Source organism: Parus major, chromosome 1A, assembly GCF_001522545.3.
Source record: "Parus major isolate Abel chromosome 1A, Parus_major1.1, whole genome shotgun sequence".
In the NCBI taxonomy this organism is placed as follows: Eukaryota; Metazoa; Chordata; class Aves; order Passeriformes; family Paridae; genus Parus; species Parus major.
Window position 1 is genome coordinate 45,273,727 of NC_031773.1, and position 21,486 is coordinate 45,295,212.

Below are 21,486 nucleotides of genomic sequence, written 5' to 3' on the forward strand. Positions count from 1 at the left end.
TTGTTTTTTCGGTGACTGGGGAAAAATAGTGTTGTTCTGTTGCTTCTGAAGGAACCTGCTTTTCTTCTCTCATTCACTTCTCTTGCCTGTTTTCCAAAGATTTTCAACCAGGAGTTGTTTGGGAATGTAGCTGAAGAGAAAGAGGTGAAAGGAATTGTCTCCAAGATCATGGAAGCACGCAAAAACAAGAGTTACGATTCCTATGAAATTCTTGGAAAGTTCATAGGAAGGGGCCAGGTGACAAAACTTATTCTGCCACTGAAAGAGGTAAGAAAAGTCAGAGTCTCTCCTATTAACTTGGTGCACTCTCAATTCTGTAAGATGATTCTAGAGCCTCTGGGTGGCTACTTTGAAATCACCTATGGAATCTTGCTTTGGCTTCCCATTTTCCTTTGGGAAAGCAGTGTGCAACCAGCTCAAAAGTGAAACTTTACTGTTGATGTCCAGGGCAGGGAGTGGCATTCTGGGAAGCTTTTTACTGCTGCTGGAGTGGAAACACGCCACTTTGAGTTTCCCATGCACTCTCCCTCTTGTTTCCACTGCCCACTCTTATTTCCTCTGGAAAGAAGTCATGCAAGACTGCTCTGTGGTTTAATCTCTTGTGCATGGAGGAGATGTCAACAAAAGTGTCCAGGGTCTATCCACATGCAGTAATTGCCTTTTCAAAGATGCATATGTTTTAGCAGAATGCAAGCTCACACAGGAATGGAACCCTGGTTTGCTCATTAGATCTTGTGTCCTGGTGGCAATAGGTGAACTGGCTGGACACTGACAAGAGGCTGGAGAGGAAGGGAGGGATGTTGGTGTGGAGCTGAGGCCATGGGATGCTGTTCACATAAAGAGCTGGGGACTATGACAACATGATGAGAGAGAAATTGCTCTAGTTTTTCCCATGATTTCTGAATATAGATAAAAGATAATTGCCATCAGGCTGTCCTCTGAAATTCTCATGGTTTTACCCCTGCAGACTCTGGAGAGCACTACGAGCTTGAAGATAGTCCGGAAGGTACATGAGGCACTGCGTCACATCATGGCAGGGCTGATCTTCAACTCAGACATGAATGCAGAATCCCTCCTCCTCCTCAGTCATGGTCTCATCAGTGAAAATTTGCCTCTGCTCACTGAGAAGGCCAAGTGAGTTCCAGGATGTTATTCAGATGCTCTGGTATTGCTTGCAGAAATGGCACTTCTCAAATCCAACTGATGAAATGCATGAGAGTTTCCTTGCTTTCATTCCCCTTTTGTTTTCAATGTAACTGAATCATTTGGGCAGTTAGAGAGCAAGGAGAAAGCTTAGTAATGGGAGTTAGCTTTTGTTGAACTCACAGGAGTCTACTCTTGCAAGTGCTCAGGACCTTCAGCAAGGCTTTTTCACTGTCTCATGAGTTGATAACATGCATTTGGATGTTAGGATGAAGGGACGAGGGATAGTATTTAGAAGCAGGCTGCAAACATTTTCATGGGGTCAGGAACAAGGAGAAACATGGGCTTTCACTTTATTGCTTTGCTGCTGGGGCAGAAGATGAGGAGAACCATCAGATTTTCTCTCCATCTGGTGGTGTCACTGCTCAAAACTGGGTTTGGGTGTCCTGCATTTGCTATTACATAGGCTGGCTTTCCTTAGGATCTGACAGCTGTTTGCAGACTTCTTGGAGCAGTGTTTGTAGGCCATCAGTAACTGAAGTATCAGTAAAGAAGAGCAGTGAGCAGTGGCAGGAAGTGTATTTGCTTGAAGAACTTCCAAAGTTGATTTGTTCACTAAGAAAAAAGTGAGGATGTTACACAAATGATTGTGTGTTTGTTATCTCTGGAATAGTGGCATTGTTCTCAAGTCTGAATCCTGTCTATCATGCTGCTTTCAAATTGCTTTAATTTCATTGTGGTCCATCTGGGACCTGCATTTGCTTGCTGTGTGGAGAGCAGCTGAGCACAGTTCAGCTCTTTTTATGCCCAACTGCAGGATTGTTGTGGAGAGGGTTCATATCTGAATATTTTCCTTTGCCATACCTACACTGCTTTTCAGGAAAAAAGCTACCCCTCCTCCAGACCCTCGGCTGCAACCAGAGAGCTGCCTGCTGCTCCAGCCCACTCCCACAAGAGGAGGGCAGAAAGCACGTGTCAGCAGCAGGACTAACACGTATATCCTGGTTGATTCAGGACTTCGGGTAAGATCTCCTCAGATAAAAACTTTGAATTCAAAATTTTGTTAAGAATATGCAAAGAAAAGTATTCTGGATATGTTGTTTTAATAGAACAGCCATTAGCCTTAACTTCACTTTGTATATTTTAACTCCAGTGGTGCTTCTTAGAGAGCTATAAAAAGTGCCTGTTGAAATATTTGGGTGGGATATGGCATAAATTCTACTATAACCTGAAAGAGTGGTGGGACCTTACTTGACTCTTTTGCATTCTGATTTTGAGATGAATATCCTGATCTTTCTAAAACAGCTCCTGCACATGAGCCTGAAGAGATCCAAAGTAAATTCTTCTGAGGAACATGCTTTGGAAATGTTAGACCCTTTTGTTCAGCTGCTTATAGACTGCCTGAAATCTATGGATGTCAAGGTACAGTTCTGAGCTGAAGTTTCTGTGTGCTGTACTAAGAAGAGTCCTGACCACAAATAGCATCTTGCAGTTGACTTGCAAGAGAAGAGAAACCACCAATTTTTCAAACCTGCTTTAACAGGTGTGCAGAGATTAAGGTGTTTGAGGGCATGAAGCCAAGGGAGGCTTGTGGCTGATGGAGGACTGAATGCCCTACTCTGTGTTGCAGGTTTAACTGTGGGCACCTTCTCCTAGAGAATGTTCATACAAGGAATTTACAGACTATCTATGAGGACATTCATGAGATCCTGTAGCTGCTGGGAGCTGTCACAACTGTGGCTTCTTTTGATCCAACTCCAAAGTCTTAATTCCTAGCACTGTAGGCAGTCACTTTTTGATACAACTTTTGGTTTGAATGAGTCTAGAGAATCTGTTGAACTTCGAGTTTCCCAAGAGCGGAAGGCATACCTCATACCCTGTCAGATACTTGGAGTGGGGCTTTCTGTGTCTTGAAGGCAGCTCTGCTTCAGAAAGCATTCTTGCCATCTGCTGAAACAATGCTGTGTTAATATCTTTACCTGGTAGATCAAAGTTATAAAATATTTGAGTCACAGGTAGTGCTTTTAGAACTGAGAAGCCCTTTGTGTTACCTATCAATAGTTTGAAAGAGGTTCAGCTAAAAAATGGTTTGAAAGAGGTTCAGTTTGTTAGCTAATTGCCTTTTACCACAGTTGTAGATAGCCTGGCCATGTCCATAAAAGAGTGTGAAGAGTCTTCTCAGTGTCACTGTACCCACCTGATGTCCTTTGGCTCTCTCTTCCAGGTGATAACTGGTGCTCTGCAGTCTTTGGTATGGATTTTAAAGTTCCCTTTGCCTTCTGTCAGTACGAATATGGAGTCACTGATCAAGCAGCTTTTCCTCTTGCTGAAAGAGTTTGCCAAGACAGGAATAGCCAAAGGCCAGAACTTCCACCTGGTTGTGAGCTGTTTCAAAGTAAGTCAGACCTAGCTCTGCTCATTTCTGTTTTAGGATTAACTTTCTAGAGTGAGACTCTTCCAGCTACAGATCCCTCCCTCAGCTGTCCCTGGACAGGTAGTCTGGAGATCAGAAGCTAGTGAGGAATATGTGGCCTTGCTGATTCTTTCCCAAGTACAAACTTAAAGATAGTTGCCCCCTGAAAATGCACAGCTTGGATCTGAAGAAATATCTTTATAGAAACATGTTTGCCTTCTTTCTTCATTGTAGTAGTATCTTGTTCCACCTGAGTAAATCCTGGTAACTGAAGTGAGACGTGGGAAGGGGGAAATTCACTTGTTTACTTTTGTTTCAAAATTGCCATCTGAAAGCAAAATGTGATGCAAATAGTGTTAGCCACATGTTCTAGGGCAGCAGTTTGTCTTTTCAAGCTGAAGTGGTATAAATCAAGTCAGACTTTAGTGTGGACCTTTATTTTATGGCACTGTGTGTGTACTGACAATGTGCAATTTGATTTCGTAGTGCGTTACAATACTCGTGAAGAACGCGAAGAGTCAGATAACAAGCAAACAGCTCCAAGTGCTGCTTGGCTTTGCTGAAGAAGACATTTATGATTCATCACGCCAGGCCACTGCCTTTGGCCTTCTCAAGGTATTTTTGTGCAGCAGTTTCCTTTGAGTTGCTCTGTCTGTGTGTGTGAGAAAGTCAGTGTTAAGGTAGCCCCTGAAACCAGTGTAATCTGGGTTGTAGTACTGCATCTCACACTGTGTAAGCAAAATGTTGTGACTCCAACTGTGCTTTCACATTTTCAGGCTATTTTATCCAGGAAGCTGATTGTCCCTGAAATTGATGATGTGCTGAAGAAGGTTGCCCAGCTGGCCATCACAGGTCAGAGTGAGCCAGTACGAGTCCAGTGCAGGCAGGTTGGTGAAGAGTCTCTCACTTTATTTACAGCTGTCTAACAGGCTAGAGGTCTTAGTGGGCCATTCTAGCACTCACAGACATGTGCCTTGGCCCTGCTGAACCCTAAACTCCATTTCCCCTTCTTTACTGATCTTTATTCCTCTTGTTATCTGGCTTCAGTTATTGAGACTGGTGCAAACCAAAATCACAGACTCTTTGCCTATAGTGAGAGTGTGGCATGCCTTCACAGAACTGTAAAACTGTTCAGGTTGGAAAGTTCCTTTAAGGTCATTGGGTCTAACCCTTAACCCAGCACTGCCCCGTCCACCACTAAGCCATGTCCCCGAGTGGCACATCTATAATTTAAATACCTCCAGCCTGTTTTAAATAGTCCACCACTTCCCAGGGCAGCCAGTTCCACTGCTTGACCACCCTTTCAGTGCAGAATTTTTTCCAAATATCCAATCTAAACTTCCCCTGGTTCAACTTGAAGCCGTTTCCTCTTTTCCTGTCACTTGTCACATGGGAAGAGACCAGCCCCTACCTGGCTACAGCCTCCTTTCAGGCAGTTGTAGAGAGTGATAAGGTCTCCCCTAAACCTCCTCTTTTCCAGGCCAAACAACCCCAGTCCCTCAGCCACTCTTCATAAGACTTGTGCTCCAGCCCCTTCTCCAGCTTCATTGCTGCTCAGTACCTCAATGTCTTTCTTGCTGTGAGAAGCCCAAAACTGAGCACAGTACCTGAGGTGCAACCTCACCAGTGCAAAGTACAGGACAGCTGCTTAGCAGCAGTGACACAGTCCCTCCTCTGGAGGCTTTTTAGCCTATGTAACTAAGCTTTGCTCTTTTTTAAACCCCAGGATAAGCAAATTTGCCACAAATCCATGATTGCTTCCCTCTACTTCCTAATTTTTTCCAAGGTAAAACCAACCAAAAGACTGAATGAGTTACTTTGTCTCAAGCATTGTGATACAGGTGCAGTAGGAGCACAAAAACCAGCTTTCATAGTTACAGGATGGATTTTGAAGGATGCAGGGTCTCTTTACATATGCCTGTGCAAATCACAGTAGTACTTTAAAAACAGATCCTGTTCCAGGCACAGAGCTTGGCAGCAGTTGTTGACCCTTTATGTAATAGGAATGGGATGAGAGGGATGATTCTCATAAGCTTGCTGCTCCATCACTAGATTTTCTTCATAACCTTTTCACAAGCTTACCTGAGTGTTTATTTTAACTCCTTTCTGTATTGTTGTTTTTTCTTTCCAGATTTACTTAAAATACATTCTGGATTACCCCCTTGGTGATAAACTGAAACCAAATTTGGATTTCATGCTTGCACAACTGGAGTGAGTTTATATTCCTGACATCTCTGTGAGAACAGAACTTTGCTTTTATGTATGACTCCAGTGTGCCAAAATGCTCTTTGTAATGAGCAGAAGGCACAACTGAAGTCTTCATTTTCCTACTTTTAAAACTCTTCCCTTTTCCCAAGACAGGCTGTTTGATGACGCAAATCTTTTTTCTTGTCCCTGTTTCACAGCTGATTTTGTTCTTTATCTGTTTGTGAACAAAGGTTCTGTTGTTTGCTTAGTGGTTAACCACCTCCACTGATTGTGAATCACCATAAAGTCGCCCTAGGACACAGGTGAAGTGGAAAATCCAGGGATTTTCCTGGAATAAGGGAAGGTGCATTTTTAAGTGACTGCTATCCCATGGCAGTGTCTCAAGTGTAATTGCAGGCACAGTTAACACAACTGTACCGATTCCACAGGAGTGTTGTGCCTCCAACCTCCTCCTGAGCTTCAATCCTCTCTTGCTCAATGTGACAGCAGTTTACCAGGTTCCCCAGCACAGTGTGGCTGTGCTGACTCAAATGGGCTGGAACATGGCCTGTTTGTGTCCCTGTGCTCATTCTCTGACAGACAGAGCTGATGGGCCTGCTGCTTCTCTGTCCACATTTTCAGGCCAGGTCTGGTGCCTGTTGTAGAGGGATCCCTATCAGTGCATGTTTCTGGAACTGGTTGTTCAACAATTGGTAAATTGTTGGCAACTTCATAGGAGGATCCATAACAGTTAATCCTTCATTTCTTCACAGGTACGAGTATGAAACTGGGAGGGAGTCTGCACTGGAGATGATTGTTTACCTCCTCGATATGTTCCCACAGGTAACGAGCACCCCCTGGTGTTCCAAGAATCAAGCAGTTACTGTGGTTTGCAGTAACAGCATTTTCTGAGCAGTTTATTCTGGAAGCACTTGCTAGTTCCTATTATCTTATCATGAGCAGAACATGCACTTATCTCCAAAGAACCTGGCTTTTCTCCAAGAGAGAAATGACATGCTGGAAAGTCTGCAGTACTTCTTTGCCTAATGTGCTCTGTTTGCAAGGAAAATAAAGCTGTGTCAGCTGGAGTTTGGATAAACTCAGTCATGATTTATGCCAGAAAGAAACACAACCAGTTTAGGAAATGGGGTCGGACTAGAAAGTGAAGTCTAGAGTTTTCTTACTGTAAGGGTTTTTCAGTATTCATGAGGGATTGTTGGCTGAACTGGTGTGTTCTGTTTGGTTGGCCTGACTGGAGAGGGAGGGCTTCTCAGTGGGGTGGATCAAAATGAGAGCTAAAAAGTAACTGTACGTCTGTACAAGAATGCATATGCAAAATCTTAAGCTGCCTTGAAGCTCTGCAGCTGGAGCTTAACTGTGCATCCAGGACACTGGAAGAAGTGCAATCAAGCAAGAATGTGGAAGGAAGAGAAATTCTGCACAGTAAGCTGTGTCAGCACTGCCTGATTATTTAGTATTTCAGATTGGTTCCTGGGAACTCTTCAAAGTGGCAAAGAGCTGCAATCTCTGAGAGGAGTGCATTTGGGATACTGCTGCCATGCTGAGGACTTAAGCCTGTTTCAGTGAGAGCTGGGCATAAAAATGTCCTTTAAGGCTTCACACTCACTTTTCTGACCCAGGGATATTGTAGCAAGTCAGAGCAGGGCTGGGGCTGCTGTACACTCCCTGTATGCTCCAACAACAGGGCCATCCCATTTTAGCAGTTCAGCTGCCTTGGCATGAAGCCCACCCTGGGCTAACACTGCTTCTGAATATAGTGCAGCAAATACCCCTGGTTTTCTCTTCAAATGCCAGAAGCTCCTTGGGTATTTGTGGTTGATAATGGTTGTTTTTTTTCTAGGATCTCCTGCACAAATACTGTGGACTGTTTTTTCTCTCCCTTTGTATGATGATGATAAATGATGACTCAGCCAAATGCAAAAAGATGGCAGCTTTGACGTGCAAATCTCTTCTCCGTAAGATCAGCAATGAAAAACAAGATCTGATGTTTTCACTGGTCACAGAGTGGTTTCACAGCAAAAAGGTACTCTTTTGTCTTTTCACTGGCCAGGTCTGAACTCTGTTGGAGGGCTGAGTAAGATTGAGACAGGGGAGAGATTGTTAGTACCAGATCCCCGGTGGGTTGTGCATTAGTTGTTCCTGACTTAGAGAGCAAGAAATGGTACAGCTTCATAAAATTGCACAAATATAGCTGCTGATACTGTGGGTCAGCTTGCAGAGTCTTCCCAGCTGCATTTTGCAGCTTTCTAACAGTTCCACTTTTGGCTCAGCTATTTCACAGTGTAGTCTTTGCTCAGGTTAGAGATTTGAGCAAAATCCTTTAAGCTCTTCTGATCCCAGCATTTTGTGCTGACTTTATCTCAGACATGCTTCATTATGTTGCTGGCAACTGGAAGGCAGCAAACTTGGTCTTCCAGATCTGCTGTTTTGATCTGGGTGCTTGGGTGATGAGCTGTCCTCTAGCTGAACCCAGATTCTGTGCCTCTAGACTAGTGGAGTTAGCATTCTTCATCACTTCATGGTTTCTGTCCTGATATGTTCAGTTTTGGTTTGTAACTGTAAGCTGCTTGTTACATTGTGAAGAGTTGCAAAGTAGCTCCCAGATCTGCAGTTGGGAACCGGGCTGGAAAAGGTCTTCTGTGGCATTCAGTTTTAGGGTGAATTCCCAGGGATAACTTGTGCTGCCAGGTGCAGCATCTTTTTCAACATACCCTGAAAGCCAGCTTCTCTTAAGGTGCTGTTGCTACAGGCAGAAAGTAAGGGTTGATACCAGCTCCTGCACTTGGGAGCTGCAGGATTTGATTATCAGAGTTAACAAGGGGCATTACTTTTTGTGTGTCAGAGCTTACACAGGAGGTTGGCTGCCCAGGCATGTGGTTTGTTTGTTGAAGTGGATGGAGTAATGTTTGAACGGCGGCTTGCAGCGGTCCTCACTTTGATTGAGAAAGAAATCAACCCAAGTCAATTCGAAAATGTAAGTAACTTTTCTCCATGCATGAAGCTCAAGGAAAGAGAATTAAGAAAATGGAAAAAGGGAAGAAGCGTAAGAAAGATTTAACAGTTGGGCTTAATGTTCAGGACTGAGGAGACACAAAACACACACATTTGTTCTGAAGAGGACTTCACTGACCATATTTTTTTGCCTGTAAGCCCAAATTTGATGTCATATGTCACAGCACTAGGGAAAAAGAAACTTTGCAAAGCCACCTGGCCCAAGCCTGCAGCTGTACAGTGTAACCAGCAGATACGTTGCTCCTTGCAATGTGGGAAACACGTTTGCTAGCTGTAGAGATTTGTGTAAGCATTGCTTGTCAGGAGTGTGTGGCTTGTGACTGTCTGCTTTGTCCAGTTTTACCTACAGCTTCAACTTTCAGAGAGGTTCCCTTTCTGTACTTGAGACCATGGTTTTATTGTATGGAAAATCTTTTTAGTGCACATGATTAACTCAGAATAACAAGGCTGCCTGAGATGATTCTTGGCATGTGATAATCCCAAAGGGGGGATCCCAGTTACCATGCCTGGGGAGTGGCCATGAATGTTACTAATGTTCAGCATGCTGCCCTTGCACAAGAGAGAAAATAACCTCAGGATCTGTAAATTGGCAAGAGATGAAAATAAAATACCTGCAGTGAGGAGAAAATTGGTGTAATCACACCCTGTGCTGTGACATGTACTCAGGATTTACATCAAGCCAGCTGGTGGTTGCAGGCAGGGTGAGGCCCACAGGCAGCACACACAGTGTTGTCATAACAACTCAGGGCTTCCCAGGTGATCCAGGCAAATCTGCACGCAGCTGGGCTCTAGTTATGAGAATCAAATCCACACAAATACATGCACAGACATAATGTGTGTAATTTCCTGCATTTAGAAACCCAGCGGTTTGTTACAGTAATGTCTGTGTGGAAAAAAGAATGATTCTAATAAAATCTCCTGCAGAGATTGTCTCCAGAGGAAATGCTTCAATGGAGGTGTTTCTGTTCTGTTTATATTGGGAATTGGCTACAAGTCAATCTTCTGGTTTTTTGCATAGTTGATCTGAAATTTATTTAGTGAGGATTAATCAGCTCTGTCTTCAGGTTCTCATAAGTTATATTTCTTGACTTGCTGATTTTATTAGATAACTGAAGAGGAAGAGGAGAAGGCTGCGGATAGGCTGCTATTCAGCTTTCTTGTGCTGATAAAAAAGCTAATCACAGAGTGCAACTTGATTGAATTCACCAAGAACAGGGATGTTGTGAGCAGTATCTGGGGTAAGTGTCATTAAGGAATTATTACAGCTGTTACAAGAAAGATTCTTTGTGTGCCTTGTGTTTTTTCACATGCTAATATAAATGACTGAACTTTATTCTGCAAGGTTTCTGTTCTGCAAAATGCTAACACACAGTAGTTACTGGGCAATGAAAGAGAAGTTGCTAATGAAAAAGGTTACATGGTTGATGAAAACAACACATCCCCTGTCTCAGCTGCTGGGAAGTACTTTCTATTATCCCCAGAGCAAATAGTTTATTATTACATGTTTCACTATAATTACATTCTCTTGGATGAAAACATTGAGCCCTCCTGAGAAGATGGGCTTTCATTGATCATGCATACCAGCCTAGATCATACATACCAGCCGGAAAATGATGACACATGGTAATAGTGCCCTAAATACTGTGTGTCTGTCAGAATGTGAAGATTTGGAAGTTACTTGATTCAAGCAATTTCCCTGTACATGAGATTATATAATATCAGGCTATTTACTGGCATTTTGTTGCCCTTACTTTAACTGCTTCATTTGCTGCAATCAGGAGACCTGAAGTGGTTGGTTAGTGACTTTGAAGAGTCCAACCTGCCAGGTGCCTTTAGTGACATAGCAGAGAACCATTGTTATTCTGGATTTTGGTGATGGGCAGCTTGGACAGAGGTGAGACAGGAGGGCAGCTCCACTTCTTCTCTGAAGCATTCTCAGCATTTGACCATCATCAGCAGGGCCAGCTGACACAAATCTCACAGCAGCCAGTCCCCAGATATCATGGGCAGATGAGATGTGGCACTGAGTCCCTGAGGGGACCATAGTTGTTGCAGAAACATGACTTGCCTGATCACTGTGGGGACATTTGGCTACCTGTAGTTTTTTGCTGCTCTCCACTTTGGCTATATGGAGTTGCTAGAAAGTCTTTTATTATGTTTTGAGCAGATGAGCAGAGTTCATTTCATTTCATTCATCTTTTTATTGCAGCATATGCTATGGTAATTGTTGGGGTTCTATTTTTACTCACAGTGGACCATCTCCTTAGCTGAAAGAGGTTTTCTTTTCCCCAGATCATGTCCAGTCTCACCTGTGGTATCCTCATAGCTGGGTCTGGCTAACAGCCACTGAGATCTTTGGCTTGTTGTTTGCATCTTATAAGCCAGAAGATCTTGTCAACAAATGGAAGGAAAGAAAGTCAGGGAAGAGAAAAAAGACACCGGCAGAGCTTTCTGCATCCATAGTCTTCTTGACTGCTGAATTGGACAAAAAGGTAATGATGTCTGTACCACTCCTTCATACTGTTCACTCTGCTCATGCCTGTTCCCTCATTAGGACATAAAAACAGTTCATACTTTGGCATGCACATTCCTCTTTTAGTCACTTGTCTGCTGTCTAATCCTCATCACCTAAAGCATTTGAGGAGGTGTCTCTGCTGCTGGGAGGGGGTTTCTCTAGGGTCTTATTCTCAGCAGCACAAAAATATGCTTTTATATTGTAAGATGGAGGCAGAAGTTGTGTGGAGCTGATCCTTTGGTCTCCCCTGGGAACTGTCTTTGGTGACTACAGAATACTGCTTTGAGTCTCTGCTACCAGCTCTCTTCAATGGAGTCATTCCTTTCTCCTTTTTCGTTTCCCCAGATGAAGGATCTCGCGTTTGCATTCTGCCATCAGCTGCAGTCCAAGTTCCTGGACATGTCTCTAAGTGAGCAGGTAAGGCAGGAGCCTGTCTGGGGCTGCAGGAGGGGACAGAGCAGGCCCTGGCACGTGAGGGATATTGTGTTCTAGGCAGGACAGCACTGCTGCTGTCTGGTGTTGGCTCAGGGCAGATACACAGTTTGGGGCTAGCTGCTCCCTGCTCAGGGCACCTGAACAGCTGTGAGCCTCTTGGGGGCCCAGAAAGTCCCCAGTGTGGTGTCAGCCTACTGGGGAGTGCCAGGTACAGAAAGGGGGAACAATATGCAGGTCAGGACTGGGGTCTCAGCCATTGCAGACTCCTAGGTTGGCAAGTTCCTCTGTCAGATCAAGTCTTGGCTCTTACATGGTGCTTACAGAGGTAACCCACAGTGACTGACTCCGTTTCCACACTTCAGGTTATAAAGAATTTACTTTTTGTGGCCAAAGTTATTTACTTGCTGGCCCCTGCCTCAGAAGAAGGTAAAGAGGAAGATGGAAAACTCAAGTGTGAAGTGGAAGAGCAGGAAGTCTCAGAGGATGAGAGAGATACTTCTGCTCAAGGAGAGGAAGAAAGAGAGGACACACAAGAGAAAGGCCAGCCAGCCACGCTGCTGTGGCTAATGAAGAAGCTCTCTGTCATGGTGAAGAGAGAAGCAGCATATTCCCCTAAGGTCCCTTTAAAGGTAAGAACAGTGTTAGTCCCACTGCTTTTGATGAGGTTGGCACTTCTGCAGGGTACTGTTGCTCTGGCTCTTTGCTTTCAGGGGACGAGGTGCAGAGGGTGCTGTGGGCTGGGACAAAGGTGCAAAGGGTGCTGTGAGCTGGCACTGAAGCAAGGGTTAGTAGGTGCTGAAGAAACAAGCCTTTCATTTTGCGGTTTTCAGGAAAAGGCTTGTGCCAGTCTGGTTCTTGCTGATACTTCCAGCCTCCTGGGGAGTGGTGGAAGAGTGGTAAACCTCAAGGCTGAAGGGGACAGAACAGTTCCTTTGAATGCCCAAGAGTGCTAGGTTCATGCAGGCAGGGGAATGGCAGTATGGAGTAACGTGCTAGGAGAAGGGGAAGGGATGTGTGGGAGAACAATCACGAAAAGCACTGTGGGTCCCCATGGTTTAGTTAGGTTGAGCTTTTGTGTGCTCGGCTGCCGCAGTTGAGGGCAGTGAGAACAAGCCTGTTGTTCAAAGTGTCAACAGCTGCCAACCCAGTCCCAGCTCACACCACAGAGGTTGTGTCTCTCTAAAGGCTGTACTTGGATGCAGCAAGACCTTGAAACAGCAGTTTGTGACTCAGGTGTCTAAAACAACACCTGCTGTGTTGAACTATGATGCATGGCCCTCTGGTAGCAGTTCAGTTAGGAAGTTTCCTTACAGCTTTCCTTCATGTCCCACACACTTCTTTTCAGAGAAGCTGCATCTTTAAGTTCCTGGGAGCAATCTCAGTGGATCTGGGGCAAGACAGGATCAAGCCCTACCTTCCAACAATTCTCACCCCTCTGTACAGGGAGCTGAACAGCAACTATGCAGAGCAAGGTAAGGGATTTCCCTCACAAAGAGGAATGTGCATCACAGCTATGCTCCAGTTCAAACACCACCTGCCATTCCTTTTGTCTGTTGAGACATTTTAATCAGTGAATTTCACCTGCTTATTGTCTAACTAAAATACCAGGAAGGGAGGAGAGTGCATGTCAGATGAAATAGAAACCTGTATTTTCAGAGACTGGAATGAAGTTAAGCATGCTCCTGTGTCCAAGCGGGTAAAGCTTGAGCATGTGGTGTAGCAGGAAAAATGTACTCAAGGATGGGCTTAAGGTGGCAAGACTTACAGAATCCTTGCTGAGAGGAACCTGTAAAAACCATTTGAGAGACAGAGGGAAATATTTGCCCTGCTCTCAGTTTTCCCTTAGCACCTCTTTGGAGGGTTTTTTTCACCCCCAGTATCTTTTTTTCCTCCAATGATTGTAATTAATATATTGCCACTAACTAGTGATTCCAACAATTAAGCCAGCCCTTGTTTTGCTTATCAAGGATGCTGACTGACAAGGCTGGAATCATCTTTATTTCCAACAAGGCCTATTTCACCAGAAGCCTAGTGGCTATATATAGAAAGCCACTTGTCATTACCTTTGGGATGACTTTACCCTTCTAAAAAACTTGCTTCTCAGAAGCATTTTTGTTTGTTTGTTTGCTGGTTGAAAAGCCACTCTCTGGGAAAGCTGGTGAAGCTCCAGCAGATTTCACAGGTGCTAGTCTGGGCAAGGTTTATCAGTGCAGCTGTTCTTTATTAAAGGAAGAGGAATCCATACTGTGCTCCTGGCTTTCGTTCTATATGCTGAAAAGATTAAGTCAATTTTGTTTTAATAGATCCAACACTGAAGAACCTTTCCCAAGAAATCATAGAACTTCTCAAGAAGTTAGTGGGGCTGGAAGCCTTTTCGCTGGCCTTTTCTTCTGTACAGAAACAGGCCAACCAGAAAAGAGCAATGAGGAAAAAGCAGAGGGCTTTGCAGGTAAGATTCCACTTTCTCTTGAGAGTAAAAGAAATAGGGCTTCTCTAAAGGCTTGAGATCTGCCCAGGAAGGGGAGAAAGAACTTAATCCTTAATTAGGACAGTTTTATCAGTCTCTTTACAAAACTTGGAAGAAGTTACTTGTGGGTGATACTTGTGTATGATCAGCTTCTTGTGCAGGTTCTGGCTGACAGGAATGGTTTCCTGCTTACCTGAAGGGCAAAGCAGCCTGAATTCCCTCTGTTTTATGGAACCTAGCAATGCCCATGCGTTGTCTTACCAGCCACCAGTTTCTTAGGACATTCATGATGTTCACAGGGACTGCTGTTAGTTGTCAGTGAACTAACAGTGTACTGTTTTTCCTTAGACTGTAGCAAATCCTGACATTGCTGCAAGGAGGAAGCTGAAGAGACACAAGAATAAAGCAGAAACCAGGAAGAGAAAAATGGAATCCCTGCGCCCTATGTACAAGGCCAAGCGACATCGAAGTCATGCACTGAAAGATTTAGCAATGGTGGAATGAAAAGGCTTTTCATTCCTGGAGGATTTATTTATAAAAATTGATACCAAGCTAAAGAACTAATTACTGCTTTAAAAAGTACTTGCATATTTCAATTGTATTTATTAGTATTTTTTTATGTCCTTTTTCATTGAGGATCTTAAATAAACACTTCTAAATTTTTTCCAAACCTGTATATTTACTGGAGCATGTACAGTTGAAAGGGAAACAACTATGATATTTGTATTAAATTTTACTTCATTTGTAAGAAATTGGTACTGTGATGACTGCATTCCTGCCTGTGAACACACTGGTCTAGGAGAGGAAATGCTGCTTCCTGACTTTGATTTGGCCTTCAGTTTCTGCAGCTATACTGAGCTACTTACCTCTCACTTCTGGCTAAGATGAGAGTGCAGGAACAACAGCTCATGAAGGTGGAAGTTAAACTCAAGTTACTGCCCTGGCACATCAGGGCAGCAGTGTGTGCTGAGGAGGACACTGATTTTCCTTTCAGACACCCACTGAATGCCATGTTGGCAGCCAGAGGTGTGCTACTTGAGCTCTCTTGCTGTACTTCACTCTGTACTTCTGTGTGTCTGCACTGAAGGGTCATGAAGTAGAACAATACCAGCTTAAGAGAACTTCTGCAGGTGTTTAGCTACATGGCTGCTGGAACTGGCAGCACTTGGACTTGTTTCTGTAAAGCAAGCAGCCTCTAGCAAGCAACACACCCCTGGGTATAGCTGACAGTTCCAGATTTTATTAGTGTTCTATCTACACCAGTATGCTGGCCACCAAAACGACCAAAGGAAGGGGGGATGACAAAAAAAACCACCATTCTCAGCCAGTAAGACTTTCATACAAATTAACATAAGTACATTCTTTAAACAAAAAGAAAGAAATGGAGTATCATAATGTACACATTCACTTATTTCAGTTTTACAATTGAAGAGAGGCATCCACATTACAGAAGTCAAATTCAAATCTGTCCTATTTACAATATCTGTGGCCTGAAAATACTTAACTGCAGAAAGGAGGATGCTGGCTATAGCTGATGCTTCTTTGCACTGGTCAGTTTTGTATCACTGCCTGCTCTTCAAGGCCTCCACCAACCTAGGAAAAAGTTTAAGTCAATTTACTGAAAAGTCATTTCAATTCTGCTGAAACACTTGCAGCAGAAAACCAGTCATTCTTCTAATATGGACTCTTATGTCAAACTATCCACAAATCCAGTCTTACAAAAAATCCTCCAATGTGTAAAATTAGGCATATGAATGAAGCATAATTAGACTGGTACTCACCATTCCATTGCTTCATCAAGCCCTGTGCCTTTAGTTGCAGAGGTTTTGAATATCTGCCATTTTCGGTCCTTCAAAGCTGGTAAGCCAAGGGCATTTGCCATTTCTGTGGGAGTCATGGCCTGTTCCATGTCCTGTTTATTTGCAAACACCACCAAAATGGCTTTCTTCAGCTCTTCTTCCTAAAAAATAAAAGGGAAATTGTGGAAGCTGTTGCAGAGACTTCTACAGAATTTATTTAAAGAGAAAAACCTATGTAATAAAAAAGATCTTCAGCAGTTTTCAGTTATTTTGTTTGCTGGTTTCTGTTCTGCAGAAAATTCTTCAGTGAAAGAACGGTGCTTCTTTTGGAATTTTCAATTCCAATATGATACCCTACAGGAGCAGTTTCAAAACATGGCCAATCCAAGTTATGAAACAATCTGGTAGTTGGATTTAACAAGGCACATTAAATGAGCTTGCAGGTATGTTGGAGGACAAGGCAAGAGAGAGAAAGGAAGTGTTGCTCAACTCATCTTACTTACATTACCTTGTTCAACATTTGTTCTTCAGCTTGAAAACATAGTAGGATTCTAATTACTGTCGATCCTTCAGGGTTTGATTTTGCCACGCTGCAGTACTGAGCAGCAGTCCTGGCTGGCAGGTAAATTTTCATGTGACCACAAAGCTACATGAAAAAACTGTCCAGATAATGCTGCACAAACCCATGAAATACCTGCAGAGTATTCAGTGCCATTTCAGTTAGAAGTGCTGCACGGGCTATGCTGAGGGCTGAAGTTTCACAAGTGAAGTTGAGCTTCACTTGGTTCACTGAATCAAATTTCGTATTTACTAAAAAAAAAAAAGTTCTAATTTCTCAATTTATTTTACTGATAATGACTGTGATCCTTGTTTTCTTACCTCTAACATAGCAACAAGCTCTGATTTTGAAGTGCCGATTCTGTCTCGATCACAGCTGTCCACTACATAAATGACGGCGTCTGTGTTTGAATAGTAACACCGCCAGTAGGGCCTGCAGAGGAGAGAGATGTTCCAGTCATGTCATTTGCATCTTAGCAGTTCTTTTTTGCTAGATAATTATAGACAGATCACCCAGAGGAAGTAAAAATTGTCTCTGGGGTGAAAGGCCCCAGGAGGCAATCAGAAGATTTCTTCAAGAAGTAACAAAAATGAACAGACAGTACAAATACTCTCTGAGGCAGAACAAAAAAAACCCCAAAAAACCCCAACCCAACACAAAGCAAATATAGAAGCAACCTGAAAACAGGGGAAGAACAGAAATGCTGGGGACAGATTTATTTGGGAATCAGACTACGGGACATCAGGTCCCCAACCGAGGGACAGGAAAGCAAGGAATGTTTAAAGACATAAGCATCTTCATTACAGTCACCAAAGAAGTATCACCAGAGAAATCTTAAATGACTAACTAATACAGGCAAGTAATTAACAAAGATCAAAACAAACCACCTTTTTTAGAATTACTGTACTGAAACTAAAAAGGAAGGAACCTTTATCTCACTAATTGCACCTTCCTTACTAACTAACTACAGTGCACCTTGCTACTGAGCACTGGAAAAGGAATCACAAGAGGATCATACAGGGGTACTCTTAATGACTCTTTACAAAACTTGTGACGCTTGCTAAAAAATTACTGTCTATACCTAAATCCAACTTGACTATTCTGAAGAATGCAAAGCTAGGCAGTATCTTTTTGGGTTTTTAATCAACCCCTCCACTCTTTCTCAGAATGCTACTCAGTTGCCTACTATACTAATGATTTGTTTTTCAAATCAAAGCCAAATGCAAATGAAAACACTGTCTTGTTTTTTTCCAATCTGTAGACTTCCAATTCCTGCATCACAGATTTTACAAACTGAATTCCATCAGATGAAAATGCTCTCCTGAGAATGGGTTCTTTTTAAAACTTAATCAATTTTCAGAAGTGCCTGCTATGAGAATTCCAACGCCTGCTATGAGAATTCCAATGCCTGCTATGAGAATTCCAAGAACTTAGCACTTTTTAGAGAAAGTTCATTGACTTTAAGAAATCTATTACCTTATGCTTGTCTGTCCTCCTAAGTCCCAGACTTGAAATTTCAGATTCTTGTAGGTCACTGTCTCAACATTGAAGCCAATGGCTGAAACAAAGTTATAACAATTTCACTGTTGGTGATTTTCCTGTTTTTCTAAAGAATATGTCAGCACTCAGTTTAAGATTTTCAGACCTGAAAATTCTCAGTAGCTGCGTAGCTAAAGCTACCCCAACAAACATGACTCAAAATAATGCAGAAATATTTCTTTTGAACTAATAAAACCACACTATAAACATATTGTAGAGATTTGTAACAAATGCTAAGGTTGTTAAAAATTGACAGTAGTGTCTGAAATCACCAAAAGAAACAGAGCAAGGGTTAAAGAACTGGCCCACTGTGATAACTAAGTACATAAGTGACAGCAAGAGAGCCCTAAGGAATGTGTCCTTCTGTCCACATAAGGTCTGCACTCTTTTAAGAGCCACAGCTCTTAAAACACCAACTTCTCAGGAGAGGACTCGATACTGCTGTCTGGAAGATGGCAGCAATGCTGCAGTTATCACATATGTCATTCCTTTTCCTGCCAGCCCAGAGAAACACAGCACAGGGAAGTGAACAGCGGGCACAGTCTGCTTAAAATTTATGGAGGCTGAAGTAAGCAAAACCCTCAGGCAAAAAAGATTATTGCCCAGCAAGCTGCTGGCTTCTATAAGATAATAGAGGGAATAGAGGAACACAACAGACATGGCAGGGACATAAAAAAGTCAAACATCCCTTCTCCTTCACGTTACACTGAGCAATCATGGCCAGAACACTTGAGCACACACACTGGGTGGGTGTGGCTGCATGAATGCCAAGACAAGTGGTGAAATCAGTTGCATTTTTTTAAATAAACATCATCTTCTCCCTTGAAACCTCACATTGAGTTTTGTTATGTTTTCTACAGATTGCTGACCTATCATGAACAGCCTGTGAAACCATGCTAATAATCTTGAGGTCAAATGCTTTTTGCATTTTGCAGGGCAGCATAAAATACTCTTTTGTAATACTTTTATCCAAGAAGATACAACAGTGTAAGGCTCCCACAACATAAGGTCCTTCTGTTTAGGAAGGAAGCATATAGTGTTCAGCTGGCAAAGTTTATGTGTCAGAGCTTCAGACAAATCACAGGCCACAGGCAAATATTCTCCCTATGGGCAGATCACTTACTTGGAATGGTGGTAACAACTTCTCCAACTTGCAACCTGTAGAGAATGGTTGTTTTTCCTGCTCCATCCAGCCCCAAGATGAGAATCCTCATCTCTCGAGTTCCAAACAAACTGGAAAAGATGGTGGAGAAAAAGCCCCCTACAAAAACCAGAAGAGAGACATTTCAATGTCAGCCAGCTCTGTGGAGGATATGCAAAGGAAGACAGACCAACCTCATTTCTTACTGGCCTACAAGTTGTTTGTTTCCTCCAGTGAAAAGACAAGTCCAGGTTGTTGCCCAGATGTCCTCCTGGTTCATACTGCCATTTTATGATTTTATGGTAGCTCACTCCAGCAAATCACATTGCAGCAGCACCAAGCTTTCTCACTGCAGTTACAATTTCATTTTTTCCTTTTCTCTCATTTGCCAAAATCTGAATCATCTTCTTGGCTTGTATCAGACTCTACCTTTTCAGTGCCAGTGACTATACAAGGACCAAAAGAAGTCTGAAAGAATTCAGCATCAGGAGACATTTATGGTCTTCCAAAGGAACACCCACTTCTTTTTTTCTTAAAACCAGGTATAAATCAGTAGGTACATATTAAATCAATTCATTACAAACAGCAAAGCAGCACCAAATCAAGTACACTAACACTACAGAGAAGTCTAGGAGCTGATTTTAAATGTCCTTCTTCTTCCTTTCAAAACTCACTTGCCCCAGCATCTCATTTATTCACTAAATGCATGCAAGAGAACTTATGGCCAGGCTAATATCTGATTTTTGCCTACTAGATTTTTAATCATAGAGAGAATACTAATGTTCTAAGCCAGTAACAATTAAATTTTTTTGAAATATTTTTATAATAAACATATCTAATGTTAAATCGTAACTTTGTAAATACACTTAAAGCCTCCAAAAGGTACTGAAACATTCAATAAGCCAGAATCAGTGACAACACTGATAAACATATCAGAAACAAATAAAAGAAGATTTGCAACCAAAATCTCACTGAAAGATGATTTGATAAAAATTATTTTCTATATTTGCCTGCCTAGGCCTCTGCCTTTCCAGGGAAAGGAGGGAGCAACAAGTTTATACTAAAGAAGGGACTTCGACTGATAAAAGGTTTCTCTATTTCTTCTAAGCCCATCCCACCACAGAAGCCATTCACGCTACAGACCTGGAAAACAAGAAGGCATAAGGGAGCATCAGTTGCCAGCCTGCATAGTGCTGCTCATGACACCTCTGACTGCCAGAGAGGCAAATAATTTTAAGAGAAGTGAGCTGAAAAAAGGTATTTCAATAGAAACACCCCAAGTAGAAGGTTACCACTGGCTGCATGGAGGCCTAAGATTTGAAAATTCTTTCAGTCAGTAATTTTGCTAGCTGCCAGCCACCTCTCACTCCCTCTTTTTATATGCTACTGTGTTTGCTTTTCCCACACTAAAACACTGCTCAAACACCATCTGCAGTAGGACAGGTTCACCTCAATCTCTCAACCCTCAGATTCAGGGCCTCCCTTTAATATTCCCCCTACTTCATTTACTAGTCTGCAAGACCTCCTCTCCTAATCCACTCCTTATGAGCAGCCCATTTTTTTATAGACTCGATTTAGAGTTAAATTTTGCCAGGTGTCAGGAGTACAGAAGCCTGAGGATATCCCCGAACACACCCTCCTGCCGCTGTTCGGAGGATCCGCCATGGCGAGGCAGCTCTAACGCGGCCCCCGGGCGCTGCGGCGGCGGCTGCCCGAGAACCGGCCCGCGGGCAGGGCCAGCCCTGAGGAGAGGGGGCATCGCCCAAGCGAGGCCCTCAGCCTCGGCCTCCCGCCGCCGGCGGCCAGGAGACCGTGCCTCCCCACGGCAGGGCTCAACACCGACCCGTCCGCCCTCCCCGCCGCCCCCGCCTCCCCGGCCGCCGGGAAGGCTCGTGATGGACGGGTCCCCTCGGGCGGCCGCTTCCCGCCCGCTCCTCACCCATGTCGAGCCGCTCCGCCGGCGCTCCGGCCCGCCCCGCTCCGCTGCCCTCGCCGCGCTGGCCCTGCCGCCGCCGCCTCCCGGCTCCACGTCGAACGCCGCGGCGAGTAAACAAAGCGCTCCGCGCCCGCCGCCGTTTCGACACACGGAGCCCGGCAGCGCCCGCAGCGCGGAGCGAACGGACTGAGAGCGGGGCCCTTCCCGGACACAGCCGGGCGGGAAGCAGCGCGGGGAGAAAGGTGTGGAGAATAAAATCCGTGGGCCGGGACCAGCGCGTGACGAATCTGCGGCGGCGGGAGCGCGCGGCGGGCGCGCG

The 21,486-nt window shown here is 43.7% G+C and overlaps 2 protein-coding genes across 3 annotated transcripts in view; one reads left to right on the forward strand and one right to left on the reverse strand.

The window, feature by feature from the left end:
- Window positions 1–14,945, forward strand: part of UTP20 (UTP20 small subunit processome component) — a 63,404-nt gene extending 48,459 nt beyond the window's left edge. The window contains exons 45-62 of the mRNA XM_015628087.2: window positions 100–267; window positions 968–1,134; window positions 2,024–2,165; window positions 2,449–2,565; window positions 3,368–3,538; window positions 4,043–4,171; window positions 4,333–4,443; window positions 5,688–5,767; window positions 6,517–6,586; window positions 7,605–7,787; window positions 8,607–8,738; window positions 9,882–10,014; window positions 11,069–11,268; window positions 11,637–11,708; window positions 12,089–12,355; window positions 13,072–13,198; window positions 14,030–14,175; window positions 14,542–14,945. Of these exons, the coding sequence (XP_015483573.1) occupies window positions 100–267; window positions 968–1,134; window positions 2,024–2,165; window positions 2,449–2,565; window positions 3,368–3,538; window positions 4,043–4,171; window positions 4,333–4,443; window positions 5,688–5,767; window positions 6,517–6,586; window positions 7,605–7,787; window positions 8,607–8,738; window positions 9,882–10,014; window positions 11,069–11,268; window positions 11,637–11,708; window positions 12,089–12,355; window positions 13,072–13,198; window positions 14,030–14,175; window positions 14,542–14,697 (2,571 nt within the window). The 3' untranslated portion in view covers window positions 14,698–14,945. The remainder of the gene's footprint in view (window positions 1–99; window positions 268–967; window positions 1,135–2,023; window positions 2,166–2,448; window positions 2,566–3,367; window positions 3,539–4,042; window positions 4,172–4,332; window positions 4,444–5,687; window positions 5,768–6,516; window positions 6,587–7,604; window positions 7,788–8,606; window positions 8,739–9,881; window positions 10,015–11,068; window positions 11,269–11,636; window positions 11,709–12,088; window positions 12,356–13,071; window positions 13,199–14,029; window positions 14,176–14,541) is intronic.
- A 466-nt stretch (window positions 14,946–15,411) lies between these two features.
- ARL1 (ADP ribosylation factor like GTPase 1) lies at window positions 15,412–21,416 on the reverse strand. Of its 2 annotated transcripts, none has more exons than XM_015628088.3 (6): window positions 21,171–21,416; window positions 19,214–19,351; window positions 18,028–18,109; window positions 16,872–16,983; window positions 15,975–16,153; window positions 15,412–15,786 (listed from the first exon to the last, which is right to left on the reverse strand). In XM_015628088.3, the coding sequence occupies exons 1-6, from the start codon at window positions 21,172–21,174 to the stop codon at window positions 15,756–15,758; spliced, it is 546 nt and encodes a 181-aa protein (XP_015483574.1). In that variant the 5' UTR covers window positions 21,175–21,416; the 3' UTR covers window positions 15,412–15,755. The 2 variants fall into 2 exon arrangements, with proteins under 2 accessions (XP_015483574.1, XP_033370154.1); XM_033514263.1 differs by lacking the exon at window positions 21,171–21,416 and adding an exon at window positions 20,867–21,005.
- Window positions 21,417–21,486: the final 70 nt, after the last annotated feature.

What these genes read in the sequence shown, in the direction of transcription:
- ARL1 (XM_033514263.1), bottom strand. Translation starts at nt 20,990, where the DNA reads ATGCCCCCTCTCCTCAGGGCTGGCCCTGCCCGCGGGCCGGTTCTCGGG. An exon ending in AGTTGTTACCACCATTCCAA is followed by an intron (nt 18,110 to 19,213) that starts GTAAGTGATCTG and finishes ACTTTGTTTCAG; the next exon opens with CCATTGGCTTCAATGTTGAG. An exon ending in AGCTTGTTGCTATGTTAGAG is followed by an intron (nt 16,154 to 16,871) that starts GTAAGAAAACAA and finishes TTTATTTTTTAG; the next exon opens with GAAGAAGAGCTGAAGAAAGC.